We start from the raw sequence: 19,770 nt of genomic DNA on the forward strand, positions 1-19,770 counted from the left end.
CTCAACCAGGGAGCCAATATTATTTGCTTTATAAATATGAATCATTCTTCTGTTGAAGCACTCTTTCTGCTAAGTATTTATTATAGTTGCTACACAATTTAGAATATACACTATCAGCTCAGGGGGGGAAAAAAAACCCCACACCAAAAAAGCAAAAAACCCACACCCAGAAAAGTAGATAAGCACTATTCTAATGTAGAAGAACTGAAACCAAGAATGTCACATTTGGACAACTGTTATTCTCTGGCTACAGTCAGAAAGTCTGCAAAAACAATACAGTAAAGCTAAACTTTCACACACCAATGTCAAGTAACACTGTATTAGGTAATCGACAATTAGAATGTAAATTCTTTGAAAACATAACATTGAAAAATCCTATACACTTTTAAATGCTTTCTAAAAAATAAAGGTAAAATAAAAGACTAAATAGAATAAAATGCAAAAGTAATTAAGATATCTAATCAAATACTACTAAATATTTACATATTTACAGAAAACTAGTTAGTAGCAATGCTTTGAACACTGCTTTGAATACGCCAAGGAACAGAGGTTTCCTGGAGCTCAGCTCCCTCCATCTCCTTAAATGCAATCCAAACTTCATCTGAGCCACCATACAAGTTTCAGAGCATAATGCCCATGCTCTTACTTCTAGTGACTCTCTCAGTCTGTCTCTGTAAACTAAATTCTAAATCAGATGCGGCAGTTAATGATAAAATTTAGATCCACAGGTATATTCACCCAACCTTCTAAAAAAAAAAAAATCAAATCACCATAAAACATTTACATCTGCTTTTCAGGTTGTATCTCCATTAGAGTAGGAAGAAATAAAAAGAAGTTTCTGCTGAGTCTGGGAAAACCTCAGCTTTCTTGCAAAATCTGAGCATATTACACAAAGATTGTCTCTCAATTAGTGCACATGCACAAATATTTTTGTTACTTTTTTAAAACAGAAAATTATGTATTGCACTTTTACCTCAATATCTGGCCTATTTTCAGGATTCTCTTCTTGCATTTGTTCCAGTAGAGTATGCAGATCTTGCCCAAATTCTGATTCTGTCTCAGGTTCTAATATATATTCTATTGCTGCTTTCAGTGTTGCACCCAAAGAATAGATGTGTGCCTGTATGAAGTTAAAAAAAAAAAGGCATTAAATATGCTACCAGTTCTCTCTCTCTATCATCAAAAAAAAGCTCTAAGATCACAAGGGATACAGCTTACATTGTTTTCATTTTTAACTTACAAGGTAACAGCATACTGGAAAGGTGGTGTAATTTAAACAGAACAGGAGGAACAAAACAGGCTTTACTCCTGCTTTGGGGGGATATGCTTGCTGCCAAAACAAAACAAACAATCAAAAAAACCCCAAACCACCCCTGTGGGGTCCAGATAGAGCCTTTTTAGTTCCTCACCAGTAATCAGTATTACAATTGTTCATTGGCTACGGTTAGATATAAAACTCAGCCCCCTGTGTGTATGCAAGTAATAATTAAATTAGAAGCACACTGGGAGATTGAAGTGGCATTCCTCTTAGCAGGGAAAAAAATAATTTAACAAAAAACTTTATATACAGCAGTATTTTATAAGTGCTATCAAGCATAAAAAAGTGACCAGAAACAATACAGCATATCACTTGTATCTGAAGACCCTTATGAAAGAATTTTAATACTCCATGTGTGCCACCTTTGCTTCTTTTAAAGTCCACAACCTTGTGATGAGCTCTAATAAAAATGGAGGCGAGCTAACAACTTTCTTAAACCTAGTGCTAGTGCACTAGATTTGCCATACAACACAGCTACCTCTAAATTTTACAAGTCTTCTGCTTCTAAAAAAACAAATGCCTTTTCAGTTCTGCTTTAGTAGTAATGGCAATTTATCCATGATGGCTTGTATTTTATTTTTATGTTCCATTCGGGAAACATAATTCAGTAAAATTTATCACCAAGATTGTAAGTGCAAATTTGTGTAAACATTTTAATGACGATGCAGTACAGCCAGGAATTCAGTGCACCGAACTCCACCCTCACAGGTTTACAAATATATACATAAATAAAAGAATTACCAGATTTGTACATTAAATCTGGTTATACTACTGCATTTGCTATATGCTTTACTATTTTTCACCCTAGAAAGAAGATTGAGTCTATGGTCAAAAGTAATTTCTCCCCTCTGCCTACCCCATTTTCCCATTAAGGTGTATTATTGTCTCCAAGTTGTATGAAGGAGAGGTGACTTGTTCCAGAGGTATGCATATATTTAATTTCTAGAGAGGCAGTGCACATCCATGAAGGGGAATGCAACACCACCTCATTAGGAAACTGTGTGAGCAGGTAGCTTGGACAGTCCCACTTCTCCCTCCTCCATGCCTCCCCCAAACCAAGAAAGCATAAACTAGTGCTGACTGCTGGATCTAAAGTCTTGATTTACACTTGGGACACATCAAGATTAGGACAAAGGTCAGAAAAACAAGCTGTAAGTCATCTGATCTAAAAAGAAAAGATAAAAAAATTTTTTTGCAAAGCAGTAATTTCAGTCTCAAGTTCTTCACTATTATACATCTTCACCATTAAGCAGAAGACATGTGTTTTTCTTTCAAGAATCTCAGAGGAACTCAGACCGAAATTGTTACAGTTTTTATTTTGATTTGGCAGAAGAATGAATGCCGTTCATCTAATCCAAGAGTAAGGGTTACTTCTCCACCCTCCCCATTTAGCTACTATAACCCACTTAGTGGCAGTAGTCCTACTGAACTACACTGCTCACAGATTTGCTTTTTTTTTTCTGTAAGATAAACCAGACCATACCAGTAAAAGGATATAAGACTATGAAGCCTGAGCAAATAACCAACTGAACAAGGCAAGGTGATGGGAAGATGTTTATTTCTTCATACTTCCTGAAGTTACTACCACCTTCACCCATACTTATTTCAGCTGCAGAAAATGAACTCCACCCTGGACTAATACAGCTACTCACAAAGGACGTACAACTCCTATTAATAAATGTTCAGAGGATGATGGTCTTACAGTCTGCAGAAGTTAACTTGCTATAAAACTAAATAGATATAAAGTTAGTACCTTTCTAAGCCTGCCCAAGACTGAAGGTCATAATTCCGGGGGGGGGGGGGGGGGGGGGCAGGAAATCTAGATTTATACTTTTGTATATTCCATTCTATGGAAGAAATTTAACCAAGACTCCTCCCCCAGTATCCAAGAATTTATGAAGATGGTTTTAAGGTTTTTTTTCCCCCCACAGACTGTTTCATAAGCTTTTGAACAGTGAAGGGGAAGTATAGCATGTAGAAATTATTCCTTTACTTTGTTATTAAATACTCTGTTTCAGTGAGCTATGTCATTTTGCATTTCTCAATGGACAGCATAACAGAAAACTCAACATAAAGTTAAAAAAGAACACAGAAAAATACAAACTCTTAAAAATATAATACATCTCCATTTAAAGAACTTTAATACATCTAACATGGGATTGTGGTAGTTTAATATACTTGGTATCAGTAAGTTATTCCATGTATTTGATATGATCTGCAACAAATGACATAACCTCTGTTCCACAAATTGACTTTAATAAAGAAATTAATCACTTCTCTAAGAACTGGAGGAAAAGTCATGATGTACAAGCTATGGATGTACACTACACAGACTAAGCAATGTCAGAATACCAGATGAAATAATGTCATATACTGTGGTGACACCTTTGAATTCAGAATGTACTTGGGAACAGAATAACCAGTTTCAGCCTCCCTATATCACTCCTAACATCAGGAATGGGTAGAAGAATTGCTTTATTAGGAAAATTTACTTTTAGGCTCTAACATCCACTATAAGACTGACACCAAGCTTCACTGATGATATTTTAAAGGTAATATATTGCTTATGTGCTCTTACATCATGTGGCAAAAGTAAGCAACACATTACATTTGTACTCTATCAGCAAATCTTGCTCTTCTATTTATTCAGTATAGTGTTCTATTTATAGAAATGCTAAGGTTAACAAAAGCAGCAGCAGAAAAAAAAAATTCCACTTATTCAGTCTTGAGAGAAAAAGCAACTAACACTCAGACTCCAGAAACAGATAATGTAACACTTTGCATGTCCTTAACGACCCACATCAAGGGACAGGCTGTAGCCATGATGTAAGAATTAAAAACACTTTATGTCAAATTGTCAACTTACTAGACATATTTCTTTCTCCCTGTTTGGCCTTTAGCAAACAGAATACTTGTGGGAAATTCAAGCAAACAAGAATAATAGATGGAAGAGATCCTTGTTCCTGTCTCTGCTTTTTTTGTTTAATTCAAAAGCGGTATTTTGCATGTGTCTACAGGCATCAGTTTCAAGGCTTTTTTATCATTTGGACATTACCTGTATGTTTAAGCCTCTCCAAAAGATGCGTGTGATTCCTCAGCATCTGATTTCATTTACAGAATGTAGTGTCTGTTCCAAATACACAGTGCATAAGAATAAACAAGAGTTTATCTAGTCTTCTTTCAGTAAGAAATTTATAAGAAATAAGGTATTTCTTATAATACAGAAGAATAAGAAAGCATATTTGAATTTAATCTCATTACACACAAATACCAACTCCAAAAGCAGGACAAGAAGATGAGGAACTTAACTCTGAGTGAACAAAAAATTTGCCTTTTGCCAAATTTTTTGATCCACGTGATGATAGATGTGGACATTACTGGACAAAGGGATAGGAAGGGCAGTGCAACATATTACATCATTCCACTTTACCCAATTAATAATTTCTGTTCGCAGTGAGGTATAACTCATATGCCCTAGTCTACCTTTAAAAGCACAAGTGTCTTTGAGATGCAGGCAGATAGGATTCCACTCCCTCCATTTTGCTGTCCTGTTTTAAAGAAGTTCACTGCACCTTTTCTTGAACAAGGGAAAGGCCAGTCTCATATTGAATAAAGAAAGATTTTTCCTTCCCCACACAGAAAGCTGTTCTGTTGAGATACTTCCTTTCCTCTGACATCCAAGAAAGCTAATTTTGAAGATGCCATTTCAATCACCATAGCTTGTAATTAATTTCTATGGTAAAACATCTATTGGGAACTTCAGCATCTTTTCCAAATTGAAACTTTCTTTAATGTAAGTCTCCTCTTTGCTTTTCCGTTCTCCCAGCTCCCCAACCACCACCACCATCACCCCCACAAGAAAACAGGAAAAGAATTTCCTGAGCTGGCAGTAAAAGTGGTTAATAAGTAAAGTATTCCATCGTAACCTTAAGTCTCCCATCTGAATTGGAGCAATGAGAAAATGATCATCCACTAGGTGGGGCGTTCCCCAAGTTTATGCATTCAATCTGCTTCTGAACCACACTGTTGAGGCTTAAGAAAATTTCACTTTCTGGGGAAGGAAAGCAAGACAGTAAATGCAATAAAGAAACCAAATTCATAAGTATGAAATATCTACTGCCCTCAACGAAAACACTCTCATAACTAAACCAAGGGTTTTTTAATATGTTATAAGGAGAGTAACAAACAAATAAGAAAGGGCAGAAAACAACTTTTCTTATTCTCCTGGAAGACAAGCAAAAACTGGTACAGTATTGGCAGTTAAGAATTCTTAAAAAATTAAGAGCGTTTTTTCCCCCCCTCAGTTTATGAAAAAAAAACCAAACCCCAAACAAAAAAACCAACAACAAAACCAAACCCACGTGGTTTAAATCTAGCTAAGGAGAATTGTTTTTTAATTATAGAATATTTGCATTACAGAATAATATTAATAGCTGAAAAATAGCATGCATGTCAAGAAAGTTCCAAAAGAAAAACAAACAACCCAAAACAATCTCTTCACAATTCCTAAAGAGACTTTTAAGTTAAAAATCTAAGTGTAACTTATTACAAAAAATATAGACCATGCTGGCAAGACTGCACTACAGTATCAGCTTTAAAAAGGATGGTGAGAAAGGGAGGAAGTCACACAAGGAAACCAGATCTCCAGGTTTGGTCTTGGAGAGCACATCTACCCTTAGGCCAAAGTCAGCAAACCTAACAAGAATCATTGGTAAAGTCATCATTGTATGCATCACTGGGAAGGCCATCACGGAAATAATGTGCCCCTTAAAAATCAAAATGGCAACACGAAGAAAAAATGTTTGAGAAAAGTCATAAGTATGATTTGAGGTCCTGAAAGTCTTCCTTTCAGCAACAGCCAAAAGGAGCTCATGTATTTCGGAGAAAAATTTGAAGGTCATAATCATACAAGTAGCTCCAAATCAAGATAAATTCTAATACTGGAGTGGTTTCCAAGACACAAAGGCATAATAAGACTCAAAAGTAAAAAAAAAAAAAGCAGATAAAAATTGAAAATATGTTCTATCTTCACCTTTTGAAAACATTCAGGCTAAGTACCAAAAGCACTTTATCAAGTGAGAGGACAGCTTCTGCCATCATGTTAAAATTTTATCTCATGAGGGAAATATATTCAAAAAGGCTTCTGTCAGTTCCAGAAGTTGCTTGGCTTGCTGCATGCCATTTTATGACCATTTAACACTATAGGAAGTGAAATCAGAGAACAGTAATGACCCACTCTAGTTTTAAAATCTGCAAATCAAAAGATCAGGAAAGGAAGTAAAAGCTCCAAGCCTACACAGTGTGACAGAGGCTCTGTTGTATTACTGCTTGTCAGGGCTAAAGAACTAAGCTTCTATAGGAACTCATACTTGCACACAAACACTACAGAAAAAAACTGACAAAAGAGCTTTTGAATAGTAACTACATAAGCATTTAGCATATTGCAATTACAAACAATGACCATTTACATTTTGTATTGAGATTTCACCGAGTTCAGAAATGTAGGCCTTCAGCAGAACTGAGAGACACAGACCATGGTAGAACTAATACTTCCTGTAAAATATTTCTGACTACATGAAAAGCTATGGGAATAGTGTGAGACAGTTCTTGGTTTTGACATTCATAGCTGACCCTTATTTTACCTTGCAGTTTTTTCTTTTTTTATTGAGATTGCTGCACATATAGAGATGTTTCCACCCTTTCACAATTCAAAGCATTTAAAGGTTCCATAAATGAAAGCAGTGTTGTTATAAAGTTCAAAGTTTTATAAACAAATTCAAGCTAATGTTTGAGAAAATTATTATTGGCGGAAAACATTTAATATTTACCTATGTCTTTTTTCAATGAACTGACCCTTAAATGCACTATTTTTATGCAAACGACAGACAGTTAATATTCTTCAGCAACAAAATGAAAGGGAAATAAGCCTATTCTTTTTAATACTTTTCTTCATTACAAAGGGACTAAATGCTTTCTGCATAACTGTAATTACTGTAATGTGCTGTACTAAATATTAGCTTTTTATTAATTTATCTACACATCCAAAGTGCCAATTAGTCTCCAGAATGTGCCAAAATTGCTAAACCACTGTAGGCTATTCACAAAACATACACTCTAGCTTGAATTGGTAGCAAATGTGGGCAAAGCAACATTTTTGATCAAAGCTAAACTTGCAGTTTGTCCCTTTAACTACAGTTGCTACTTAGCTTTGCTGGAAAAAAATCTTTCCCAAAAGACTTAAAAAAAAAAAAAAAGGAGCATAAAAATGCAGCTACTAGTCAGATTTTCTCAAATAATCTGCTCACAGCTGAAGTTTGCAGGTACGTCATCTTAAATTGCCTTTTAATTTACCTAAACAACTAACTGAAAGCTTTCAAGTTTTAGTATGTCTTTAGACAAATGTCAGGTGATCAGTTTACACCACAAAACACAAGCAAAGCTTCATAGATACATTCATCTAAAAGGCAATGCTACAATAACAGAAGGAGAAATGAACCAAGTGAAATCTAAACCATAGATTCATAGAATAGTTTGGGTTGGAAGGGACCTTTAAAGGTCATCTAGTCCAGCCCCCCTGCAAGCCCCAGGGACATCTTCAACTTGATCAGGTTGCTCAGAGTCCCACCCAACCTGACCTTGAATGTTTCCAGGGATGGGGCATCTACCACCTCCCTGGGCAACCCGTGCCAGCGTTTCACCACCCTCATTGTGAAAAATTTCTTCCTTATATCTAGTCCAAATCTGCCCTCTTTTAGTTTCAAACCATCACCCCTTGTCCTGTCACAACAGGCCCTGCTAAAAAGTCTGTTCCCATCTTTCTTGTAAGCCTCCTTTAAGTACTGGAAGGCTGCAATAAGGTCTCCACAGAGCCTTCTCTTCTCCAGGCTGAACAATCCCAACTCTCTCAGTGTCTCCTTCATAGGAGTTCCATCCCTCTAATCATTTTTGTAGCCCTCCTCTGGACCCACTCCAAAAGGTCCATGTCTTTCCTGTGCTGAGGGCTCCAGAACCGGACACAGGACTCCAGGTGCGGTCTCACCAGAGCAGAGTAGAGGGGAAGAATCACCTCCCTCAACCTGCTGCACATACTTCATTGGATGAGACCCAGATACAGTTGGCCTTCTGGGCTGCAAGCGCTCATTGCCCACTCATGTCCAGCTTTTCATCTACCAGGACCCCCAAGTCCTTCTCAGCAGGGCTGCTCTTGATCCTCTCATCCCCCAGCCTGTACTGACACCAGGGGTTGCCCTGACCCAGGTGCAGGACTCTGCCCTTGGCTTTGTTGAACCTCACGAGGTTCACACAGGCCCATTCCTTAAGCTTGTCCAAGTCCCTCTGGAGGGCATCCAAGTCCCTCAGGTATGTCAACTGCACCACTCAGCTTGGTGTCATCTGCAAACTTGCTGAGGGTGCACCCGATCCCACTGTCAATGTCACTAATGAAGATATTAGAGTACTGGTCCCAGTACAGATCCCTGAGGGACACTATTTGTCACTGATCTCCATCTGGACATTGAGCCCTTGGAAAGATCATGTATCACATGGTCTGAATGATGTTGTTTAGTCCCTACATTTTACTATGCTTTGGTTTCTTGTGACCTCTATTTATATCATTCCGTTTGAAGTGAGGAACTCTACCTAGTACATCACTCTAATCTCACTGTTTTGTAGTTGCAGGCTTCTTGTCTGTAATGGTTCATGACAACTGTTTTATCTTCATGAATTTGTCTAAGCTTTCTCCACATGCAACCTTTTTGCATCTATGTTTTGCAGCAAGAATTTCCACAGCTTACTGCGTAACAAAGAATTATTTCCTCTTGTTTGAGTCCACCTGTGTTCATCTCATCATTGCCACTTACTTCTTCGTTTATGAGGGCTGGCAAACACTCTCTGGATGCCACCATGGTATACTTCACAGATTTCTAGCATAAATTCTCCCTCAGGACATTCTCTTCCAGGTTAAAGAATATTACTCTAAGTGATTGCTTCTTTTACAAACACTGTTTCACCATCTGGTCCTGGAAATTTTACTGCTAACTTCATCAACTTGGTCACTTAGTCTATTCTGACACTCTCATTGGAGCCAAATTTTTTTATAATTCCTCATAAAGAAGAATTGCAATGTAAGAACCTCCTGAAGGTCCTACAAGATGAAAATGGTTTTAAAAAAAAACCAAAACAGTCTTTCTGCTATGGCTTTCTTTGAAACACTCTTTTGTACTTTGTTCATCTGGAACCATTGCAGACTGTGGGCAGCATTTCTGTCTTTTGACAGATTTGGAAAAAAATAAGCAAATGCTTTATTTTAACAGCCATATGTTTATGCTTATATATGTTTTTTTATATATATATACACACACACATATATACACACACACACACACACATATATATGTGTTTAACACACCAGCAGGTGACCGCTATTCATAGACTAAATTGCCAGCATCTACAGCCGTAATTAATTTGAAAAGTAGTATTGTCAGTCCAGAGGTACACCAAAAGAGCAGGAAAAAAAAGTCAGAAAATACGGTCAACTGGACCAAAATGTAGTTTCAAGAAGCTGTTACTTTAACGATTATAGTGAAAACTGAGAAATATCTTGAGCAACTGGCAGCCACCTTTATAAACATTCACTTCGCTTTAACAAGTCACACAAAGATGAACATACACAGAAGCTTGACCAAATTTAAACCATGCTATGTGCATGAAATTACTCATGTGTTTGCAGGGTGAGGACACAAATTAAGAATAGGTTCTTTACACTTTAATCCCATTTTCAGGCTCTCTTAACGACAAAGATCAGCACCCCAACACAGATGAATTGCACACCAATTGGTTCCTCTCCTGCAGGACTGTAGAAGTATAATTATGACAGTTAAGGAAGAACATTGCAATAAAACTGCTGGAGACCTCAGAGGTTCCATAGCATAAATTAGACACATTTATCTCTAACACTTCTTGAACACTATGACTTTTTTTTAAACTCCCTGAGTTTAAAAAAACTGAAAAAACCTCCCTGAAACTGAGTTTCAGTTTCACAACTCTCAAGTTCACGTGTCACAACTCTCCCTATGATTTATCAGCCATTAACCTCCCTACTTTTAAGTTACCTGCCATAGGTAATTCATTTGTCACTTAAACTAATACAATTTATTCCCTGTAAGCATAAAAAAAAGGAAACCTGGGAAACAGTTATATGCATGCTCAGCAGACTAACTCTGTCTTCTCTCAACTGTCTGAGATTTTTTTTCATTGTATGGCAAATATAATGCTGTTTGCAGTCATCAAAGTTATTTGTTTAAAAAAAAGTGTATTTTTTTTTTAATCTTGAACCTAAAAGAATGTGCCTCCTGGTAAAATCTGTTACTCTGAGCTGAGAAATCCAGTCACACAATCTTATGTTGGGGGATGTTTATTCTGCACTTTGGAGCTAAAGAACTGAAGTACAACACTTCCAGTACAGAACACTGTGGACCAATAAACTCAAATAGCATCCCAGTTCCTTTATCATTCCATGAATCAATGACATTAAGACTCTGATACGTAAAATATTTGTTACTGTACAGTAACCAGTTCACGCTTTTTTGAAGTAATAATCTACCAGGACAAATGAAGACAACTTCACCCATAACTGAGAAAGTATCAGTACTAGTCAGAAGAGGGTATGGAGCAGTGGCTAGAGATAAACCACTGATCCAAAACATTCGTGCACCTTTAACATTAAGGAAGGAACCTAGATTTTTATGACACTGCACAAGCATAACAGGAGAAAACAATCTGTTCTCTTTTCCATAGATTTTTGCTCATGATAGGAGCTATCTGCAAATTTATCCAACACAGCTCCTCAGTCTTCTAACAGAGTAGACTTCAACTACCACAAGAACCAACTGTTTTAAGGCAAAACACCAAGTTCTCTTTTCGCTCCCAATCTTTCCCTCACAAAACCAAAAATCCTGAAACAAGCTGCTTTGAAAAACACTTTTGTACATCAGAGGATAATCTTCCTCTATCTTAAGGAAAATACGTATCTTAGCTTTAAAAATACCTTCTTATAGGAACCTAATAACCAAGTAAGGAGGAAACCCAAAATACTATATATTCTCATTGAGCAGGTTACAGTCCAGTCCAGTCACAGTCCAGTCATTTCTCTTCTGAGGACATTTTTCTACAAAAGAGACAAGCTATTCCTCATAAAAGTAGAAGTCAGTCTGCAAAAAGTTGCATTTCAGATTTAGTGGCAAAACTGTAAAAATACCTACTACATGCTCAAAAGGCCAGCTAGAAAAGACCAATATGACAACTTTGCAAGCCCAACCTCAGAACTAAGCAACAAGCTGTAGGTTTTTGAGATAATAAAATTATAAGAATTATAATTAATTTAATAAATAAAATTATATAGAATAAAGATATTATACACATTAAAAAAAATTGCTGTAAAAAATAATAATCCTGTTGGCCTCATTATTCCTTTGGTTAGCTCTTTGTGTAAAGCAACTAAAGGGTGATATTTGTTCAGTACTAAGTTCTTGAATGGAACCTCTGTTGGGCTGATGATGTAAAAGCAAGAGCAGGAGGATTCCATTTCCTCTTCTATAGCACAGTAGAAGCATAGGTAACCAAATAAAAGCAGTTTATTTTTGTCACTGAAGGAAAAGACAGCTTTAAATAACACTCAGAAGATAGAATGGTTTAGACTACAGGAGGAGGTAGGTTACCATTTGCTGATGACAAGCCTTGCTGCTGCTAGATAGAATTAGTCTCAAGAGGAGGCTACATGAAATTAAAGGAAACAGAACTCAAGAAAAGAGGCACTAGGTGTTCCAAAAGACTTATTTTCCCCATCAGGTAAAAACAAAACCAAAAACGCCTCTAGGAGAACATGTAAAAAGTTTTCTTCTTTCCTCTTGCACACAAAGCTAAAGAAAGAATAGAACAGTAGAGAGAATCTCACAGTGTTCAAAGCTATTGCTTTAAAAGACCAGGGAAGTGGCAACGGCAAGACTTCCTTTATGCCTTCTGCTGTTTTGATTTAGGAGAAAGATGAAAGCTTTCATATTTAGAGAAGGACCAACAGCTGAGACCTGAGTGCTAGCTCAGTAATGATCAGCTATTGAGAAATACTGCAGCACCAAACTGTCAGCTCAGTTTTCTTCAGTAGGACCAACATATATACATACCCTTGAACCCTTCTTTCTTTATCTGTTCCCTAGAACAGTAGGTTTCATTTGGCATCTCAATCCATGCATTTATATGCATATAAAATATTTGTATATATGTGGTATGTATTAATCCAACTGCCTTGTCACATTTCATAGGAATAAGCCATTTGAATCTTAACGATTTAGTTTTCAAAAAAAAGTAATAGATTTTTAGCTTGCCTTTTCTATTTGCACTAATTATATCACCTTGTGTAGAACTGTTTATTTTTAAGGTGGTTGAAACACGTGGACTTTTTTTTTAGTAATATAAATCAACTATAACTCACTGAGAACTGCAAGTCAACAGCTGTCACATTCTAGCAAAGAGACAGGCAGTGTTCAGCCTTTTCTGGTTCTGATTCTCTCCCAGGTGAGCGATCAGCATGCCCCACTCCTGCCATGATAGCAAAAAGCAAGAATGAGTTCTAGATGAGAAAGCAGAGAAATGTGAACTTCCGTTTCTTCCATTTCTCTATCCCATCTTTCCCCCTTCTCCTCAAGGTAGTATTCAACTCTATATCACTTTTTCCATTCTTTTATTTCTGAAAGGTTTAAATCCTGCTGCATACTGAGGTTTTTGAACTACAGCATTTTATCACCTCTAAATAATGGAAGAAGTCATTAAACAGAACCATTATCCAGCCTGCTTTAGATAAAAAAAAAAAAAGGCAGACAAGACTGAAAATTCACTGTTTTCTGCTACAGAGGTTCACTAGAACAAGCAAAATTGAATAGCCATATTATTAAAAGATTATAAATGCAAGTTCACACATGGCAGACATTGGTCCTTCATCTCACTGAAAGCTCATATCTTAGAAATGTGGGGTTCTACATCAATGAAGCTCTGTGTCAGACTCAATGGCAGTTTTGTGATGCAGACAAATAGCTATTTGAAACTGATTTGAGACAGCCAATGTTTTTAACCTGAGGCAAACTGGTATTGTAGTGATAGAAATAAGGCTATTAACAAACTCACCAATATTTAACTATTCCTGTTGGCCTCCCAATATGACAAATTTCATAAGTCTATCACTGTACTGCCCAGGGCAAGAAAATGAAATAGGAATCATTTTCATCATGAAAAGGTTAAAGCTCTTCCTATTTAGAGGAGGGAATCAGGACTCTAATAGTTTATACTGAAGATGAGTTGTTTGGTAAGCCCAGTATATAGTCAAGCAGGCAAATTTTAAAAGAAGCCTCAAATCTGTATTTTTGCTTCTTAGCCTCTTCATGTTTTTCTGGAACAGAAAAATTCACATTCTGTACTGCTCTCCACAGTAGCATACCTTAACACCTTCCTCTCTAAAAGTCTACTCTACACCTGACACTGAAGCTGACAGCTCCCTGACGGGCTAGTTTTTACCTTCCTACTCTCAACAGTAACTGAAGTTGGTATTATTACTCCCACTTTACAAATGGAGAGCAGGTCAGGAAACAAGGCACAAGTCTAAAACAAACCACATGAAATCAATTACTTTTCAGTCCTGTGCATTGTCATTTGGATGAAGCTTTAGATCTCTTGCTATCTGAAACTCCAATTGGAAACTAAAATTTTTAATAGCGTTGTTTCAGACACCAGGACAGTAACACATTTCAATTTGTTTCCTGCGTCTATTACCCTTGTGTGCTTGTGAGTGCCAGCTAAGTTTAGTAACTAATTAGACTGGAGTCACAATTTCATTAGAGGTCTGGATCAGTAATTCACCAAGCAGGAAACAAAACATCTCTTGTTGAAATAACTGTAGCTTTATTTGAGGGATTTTTAAAAAAGAGTTTAAAGAGGAAGAAGTCATCCAGTAGCTACACAAACCTCATTGTGTGCTTCTGTTTTAGAAGCCACGAAATAGGTCACACTCCAATCACGCAAAACCTCTGTCTGACATAAGTATTTTAAACCAGCTGAGCTTTGACACTGGATTAACAGCTATCAAAGATTGTCCTGAACATAATTAGTAGTTCCAATACTAATTTTTTTCTTTATATTGAAATTGGACAGTTTCAATACAAACACTACTTTCCATTGTTCTCAATAAAGCGTACTAAGCAGTTGCAAAAATACGCCTTCAACAAAGAACAACTGAGTAAGGTCATTGCCAAGGAAGGAGCAAGTAGTAACACAAAAGATTTGATGCCCCTGTAAAAAGGGGCTGCTTCTTGTTATAGTACAAAGAATCTCATAATACTGAGAAAGCACAAGGGCCCAGGGTTTCCTGAGAGATGTATATAAACCAGTGCTGTTCTGCTGTTGCATAGTAGGAGGTGACATCTAGGGCTGAGGGGATAGACAAAAGTATCAAAACCTTTGAAAAAGAGAAGAAATTTAAGTATTAGCACCAAGGAGGAAACAGCTAGCTTGGAAAGATTACAACATTATAAAACCCTTGTAACAAGTACGTAAGGATTAACCCACTGTAGGTCTCAAACTGCAAAAGCAAGCAGAGGTCAGCATAGAATCTCTGGGAGAATTTGATCTGGTTCAACCAACTCTCAAGCAGTAAGAAGTAAAGCTTTGAAAGTTCCATGAATACTCATAATCCCATAGCTGTCTGACAAAATGCATACAAATCCCAGGGTAAAACAATACACCTTTGCCTCGGTGAAGGGGAAAGGCCTAGTTTTTCCAGACTTCTGCATTGCCCTAGCATGGTCAATGAGAAACAGCCGAGGCAACAGGACACTGTTGTAGCACTGCTCTCCCTGCTGTACAAGGCTCCCCAACTTGCTAGATAAAGAAACAGGAGCAATGGACAGAAGTCAGTGCACCCAGTCCTTACTGTACTTCACAAGGCAGAGCATGTCAGCTTTCTTCATACAAATGTGTACTTTTATGTATCTTCATTGACCTTCGCAGAAAAAGTAGAAGGGTCCATGTTCAGACCCACTCCTGACTCAAACTGCTTTCACTGACTGTATAATTGTTGTTTGTGCTGTGCTTGGTATTGAGATTCGCTGGTGCTTAACAGTCTTCTAAATACTGCTGAAAGAAGAGTTAAATAATAAGCCTGTACACTGACAAGTTTCACCCAAGAGGGATACAATGGCCTTGTATATCAAACAGAACAAAGCCTTCAGGTCACTCAGTATTCCCAGCGTCTTCCCAAATCTCCATTTCACCTCGTCCCATCCGCTTGGTTGTCAAACCTCTGTCAGTTTATCTAGCTGCTATATGTATAAGAATTCAGCAACTCCTAGAGGAGGAGAAAGGGTTCAAGGGAAATCTAAGTTTGCCAGAGAAGCAAATAATTTCACAGATCTTGTGTTTGTGTCATGTGTTGGAGACTTGTTAAGGGGAAAGGGATGAAGAACGTATTTATGTAAAATCTTAAGTCCAGCTTCAGAAGTACAACAAAAAAATCACCGACTTTGGGACTTGCTTTCTTCAAGCATATCTGAATGTGAAGACTACTACAGTTGCAAAGTTTACATGCGATATTGGTCACCCCCCAGCCACCCCCACTTGCATTGGCCCCCTGTCCCCAAACAGCCTCCCCCAAAAAACAGCCTGGGGGTGGGGGGTTAAGCAAGCACAAGATCACTAGAGCTCTGCTGGCCTATATAACTACATTAACAAACCACAGCAACAGGGAGAAATGTTGCAACTCTAACCTTCAAACACTATACTATGTATTTTATAATACTACCCTTCCTGCCTTATTCTCATCTTAACTTGTACTCCACACTTCCAAGGTTCACTTACCCTCTTCCCCAATGAAATATAGAAAGCTATAAACATGACTATGAAAGCTGTAACTATGAAAAGTAAAAGGTATTTGTACTGAACTATAAAGAAACAGAAGAATTTTTTTTATACCTTGACTAGAACGTTGCTAATTAAAGCATTTGAATTATCTAAGAATACATGCCAGAAAAAATACTGTATTAAAAAAGGATATTAAGGAAGCAAGCACTCCTGCAGCATGCAATGAGATGGTTGACTTGGGAGGCTAATGAATTAGTATAAACAATTTAAATCTAATTTAATTTAACAATGTAGAGCATTTGTGCATTGCAAAGCAACAGATAGTAATTTGTTTCTTCATTAAATCAAAGATAAAACTGCTGATTACCCTTCCATGAATTATTTTATTGAAGAGGATGGCAAACAAATTTTATATTTAGTCATAAAAGTCCACGGCGAGTCCCCAAACAAGCAAATGTAACCAGTGAAGGATACCAGTGAACATAATACAGACCAGCTGTGGTTTGGGGCAACACATTATTCAGCCAAAACAGAGTCTCGTATTTTAACAATTAATGAACAAATGTTTATACAGAAAATTAATATAGTATTTTAAGTTCACTTTTTATTTCTACAAGCCATATCTAAATAGCACAATTTACTATTTACAATCTTTAAAAACGTTAAAATTATACATTGAGAACGCTGAGCATTTGGTACTGCCAGAAGTACTAAAATGATCAAACCCCCCTCTATTTTTACAGATAAATTTATGAACTTGCCTCAAAAGTGTTACCGGTGATATCAAATTCTGGTGGAACAAAGGCACCCTCTGGATCATCTTCAAAAGCAAAAGGAAATGTGTCTGATTAGAAATTAGTAGTTTTGCTTGTTTAAAAAACTAACCAACATGTTGATACAAATTTAATGATACACTCATATCTGATATGAAAGAAACTACGTAGATAGCAGTATTTTGGTTCACTCATACAGATGAGCAAAGTTGTAATCCATGTTTCTAGTACTGTAAGTAAAAATGAAGTGCTACTTTCAAACTTTCTGCATGAAGACACCATATTTTTCCTATTAAGAAACATAACAGACAAAACACCCCCAAAGAAATACATTTACCATGCCTAACCACTTCTTGCCTTCAGACATTTATGTTTGGACCAAGTTATAGAGTCACAGAATAATTTGGGTTGGAAGGGACCTAGTCCAACCCTCCTGCAATGAGCAAGGACATCTTCAACTAGATCAGGTTGCTCAGAGCCTAAGCTGGTGTGGCTCAGCTGTGGCTTGCAGGTTTGATTTGATTAGTGGGACATTTGCATTTACTATTTTCCACTGCAGACCTGGAGAATAAGGGTTCAAGCAGCAAAAACAACCTGAGCAGCTAATTGCCTTTTCATCTACAGGCCAGCTTAGAACCTTGACCTCTTGAGGAAGCATATTCCCCACCCACGTGCTGCTTAGCAGAGAACTGAGCTACTGCAGCAGCCACTTCCAAGTGAAGAGGTGGAAAGAAAAAAGGAACATCTTGAGAGACTGATGTTGCTGCTGCATCCAAGCATGCACGTAGTATCACACTGTACTGTCACATGAGCCCAGTAGAGAACACCAGAGGGTTAAAAAAAGGGCCTGACTAAAAACCTAATCTTTTATGGCGAAGATACTAAACTCAGTTCTACAGTAGAGAGGACTTTATTTACAGTTCCTTACAATGCTCCTGATTCTACTTTGCCACTGAAAAAGAGGGGTACGCAACTAATTCTGCACACACCCCCCACCACATTGTTTCCTAATATGGGGGAGGGAGGCAGAATGGAAATAATGGACAGAAGATATTTTGTCTTTCTGTCCCCTCCTTCCCCTCCAGACTGCTGCTCCTTTTCATCTCCCCACTACTTTTTCCCCTTTCTTTCAATAAAACGTTTTAAGGCTGTACAAGCATATAGTTTATCACTTGTAAAGCTCACTGCATTCTTTTAATATAATATTTACACTGGGAATTTGTCTGATTTGAAGGGACAAGAAGGTATCAGAGCCCTTGGCAGAAGAACATCCTGTTGAATGTTTGTCACTTTAGCACCACAGAACCTGCAGGAAGCAAAACTCACTACTAAAGCAGAAGCAACAGACTGTTCATTTTCACTCACTGGCAAGCAAATCCAGAGGTTTTAATTTTCTTCTGGAAGAATAAATCCATAGGCAACAACTATCAGGAAGCAAAAAGGACAACCTCCCCAAGTGCCTACCTAACAAACTATATTTTAACCAAATAGTAACAAGATCTAAGGGAAAGGGGAAGAGAGTCAGAGACACAGTGGAAGGGAGGGGGAATAGAATACATACATAACTTTTTGCATTCCTAGGAAAAATGCAGCTTTCTTTAAAGAGGATTAATGAAAAAGTCTTTTCCTCAGAGACTAACATGACTTCTGGGAACAAAATCTTTGTACATCTGCTTTGCACAGGAATTTGCTTTCCCACATTTCAAGCACTTAAATACAGCAAATTCCTGGATCAATTGTTTGCCAGCTATTCAATTAGACTAAAACATTTAAGATGAAATTGATTTTTTTTTTCCTTTCCCAGCTGCAAGCAAAGATCTTAGTTAAGGGGCATTTTTCATCCACTAGACTTATTCTCTTCAACAAGTCTTTCATATACCCTCACAAATACAAAGTCAGGTTTTTTTTTTCTTGAAATTTCAAGTTATGACAAGCTCCTTAAAACAAAGGAAATTGATTCCACATTACTATTAACACGGAACTAAAAGTTGACTCACATATATTTGAGGAATTTAAGCACAAAACAAACACCACAACAATTATGAAGATATATTGTCATCTTTATTAAATACATTTTATGATATTACATGCTTATTTGAAATACTATCTTTAATTCTAAAGGGAGCAACAAATATTCATTTGTTGCAAAGTTACCTTACTCCATTTTTTCTAAATACCATGATCTAGATTTTGACTAAAAGAAGAAACGCTTACTCTGATGTAGATTTAAAAATAAATTACGTTAAAGAAAACATAAAAATCTGAATAATGTGTACATGGACTAGAATGGTTCTTTTGGTTACAAGCTGACATAATTTTAAAAGGACTATAGAATAAGGGCTGGGTTTTTCCTGTGTGTTTTATTTTGTAATATCCCTAACAGGCCCAAGGCAAAGACTCTCGAGATGGATCATGTGAAAAGGGAACAGCAACAATAACATGCTTTTTTGTCTGTGCTGAAATCAGAAGTAATTTTACTACATACTGGTTTTTAGCATATTAAAATTAATTTCTCAGTCAGTCAGCACACTTGCTGAGTCTCAAAATCATGACTTTGAAAAAAGTAATAATCCTTTATTCAAGAGAGAGCGCTTTCCTTTCTAACAGTGAGTATGCACTAGAATTTCCCCATTCTCTATGGCCACAATTACCACAGTACATTGAATGTCAGATTTCTCTAGAAATAGAACATATCCGTGAAATGAGAAGGACTGGAAGAGACCAAGAACGTGCTTTACGTAGGTAGAGACTGGTGCACACAGATATACAAATACATAACCT

The 19,770-nt window shown here is 37.1% G+C and overlaps 1 protein-coding gene across 1 annotated transcript in view; it reads right to left on the reverse strand.

Moving 5' to 3' along the window:
• KNDC1 (kinase non-catalytic C-lobe domain containing 1) overlaps positions 1 to 19,770 on the reverse strand; it is a gene marked incomplete at both ends in the record, with an annotated part of 65,649 nt that overhangs the window by 40,603 nt on the left and 5,276 nt on the right. Inside the window, 2 exons of the mRNA XM_082002168.1 lie at positions 974 to 1,120; positions 16,978 to 17,036. Coding sequence (XP_081858294.1) covers positions 974 to 1,120; positions 16,978 to 17,036 — 206 coding nt within the window. The remainder of the gene's footprint in view (positions 1 to 973; positions 1,121 to 16,977; positions 17,037 to 19,770) is intronic.

Source organism: Phaethon aethereus (genome assembly GCF_964289735.1).
Source record: "Phaethon aethereus genome assembly, chromosome: 7".
NCBI classification, from domain to species: Eukaryota; Metazoa; Chordata; class Aves; order Phaethontiformes; family Phaethontidae; genus Phaethon; species Phaethon aethereus.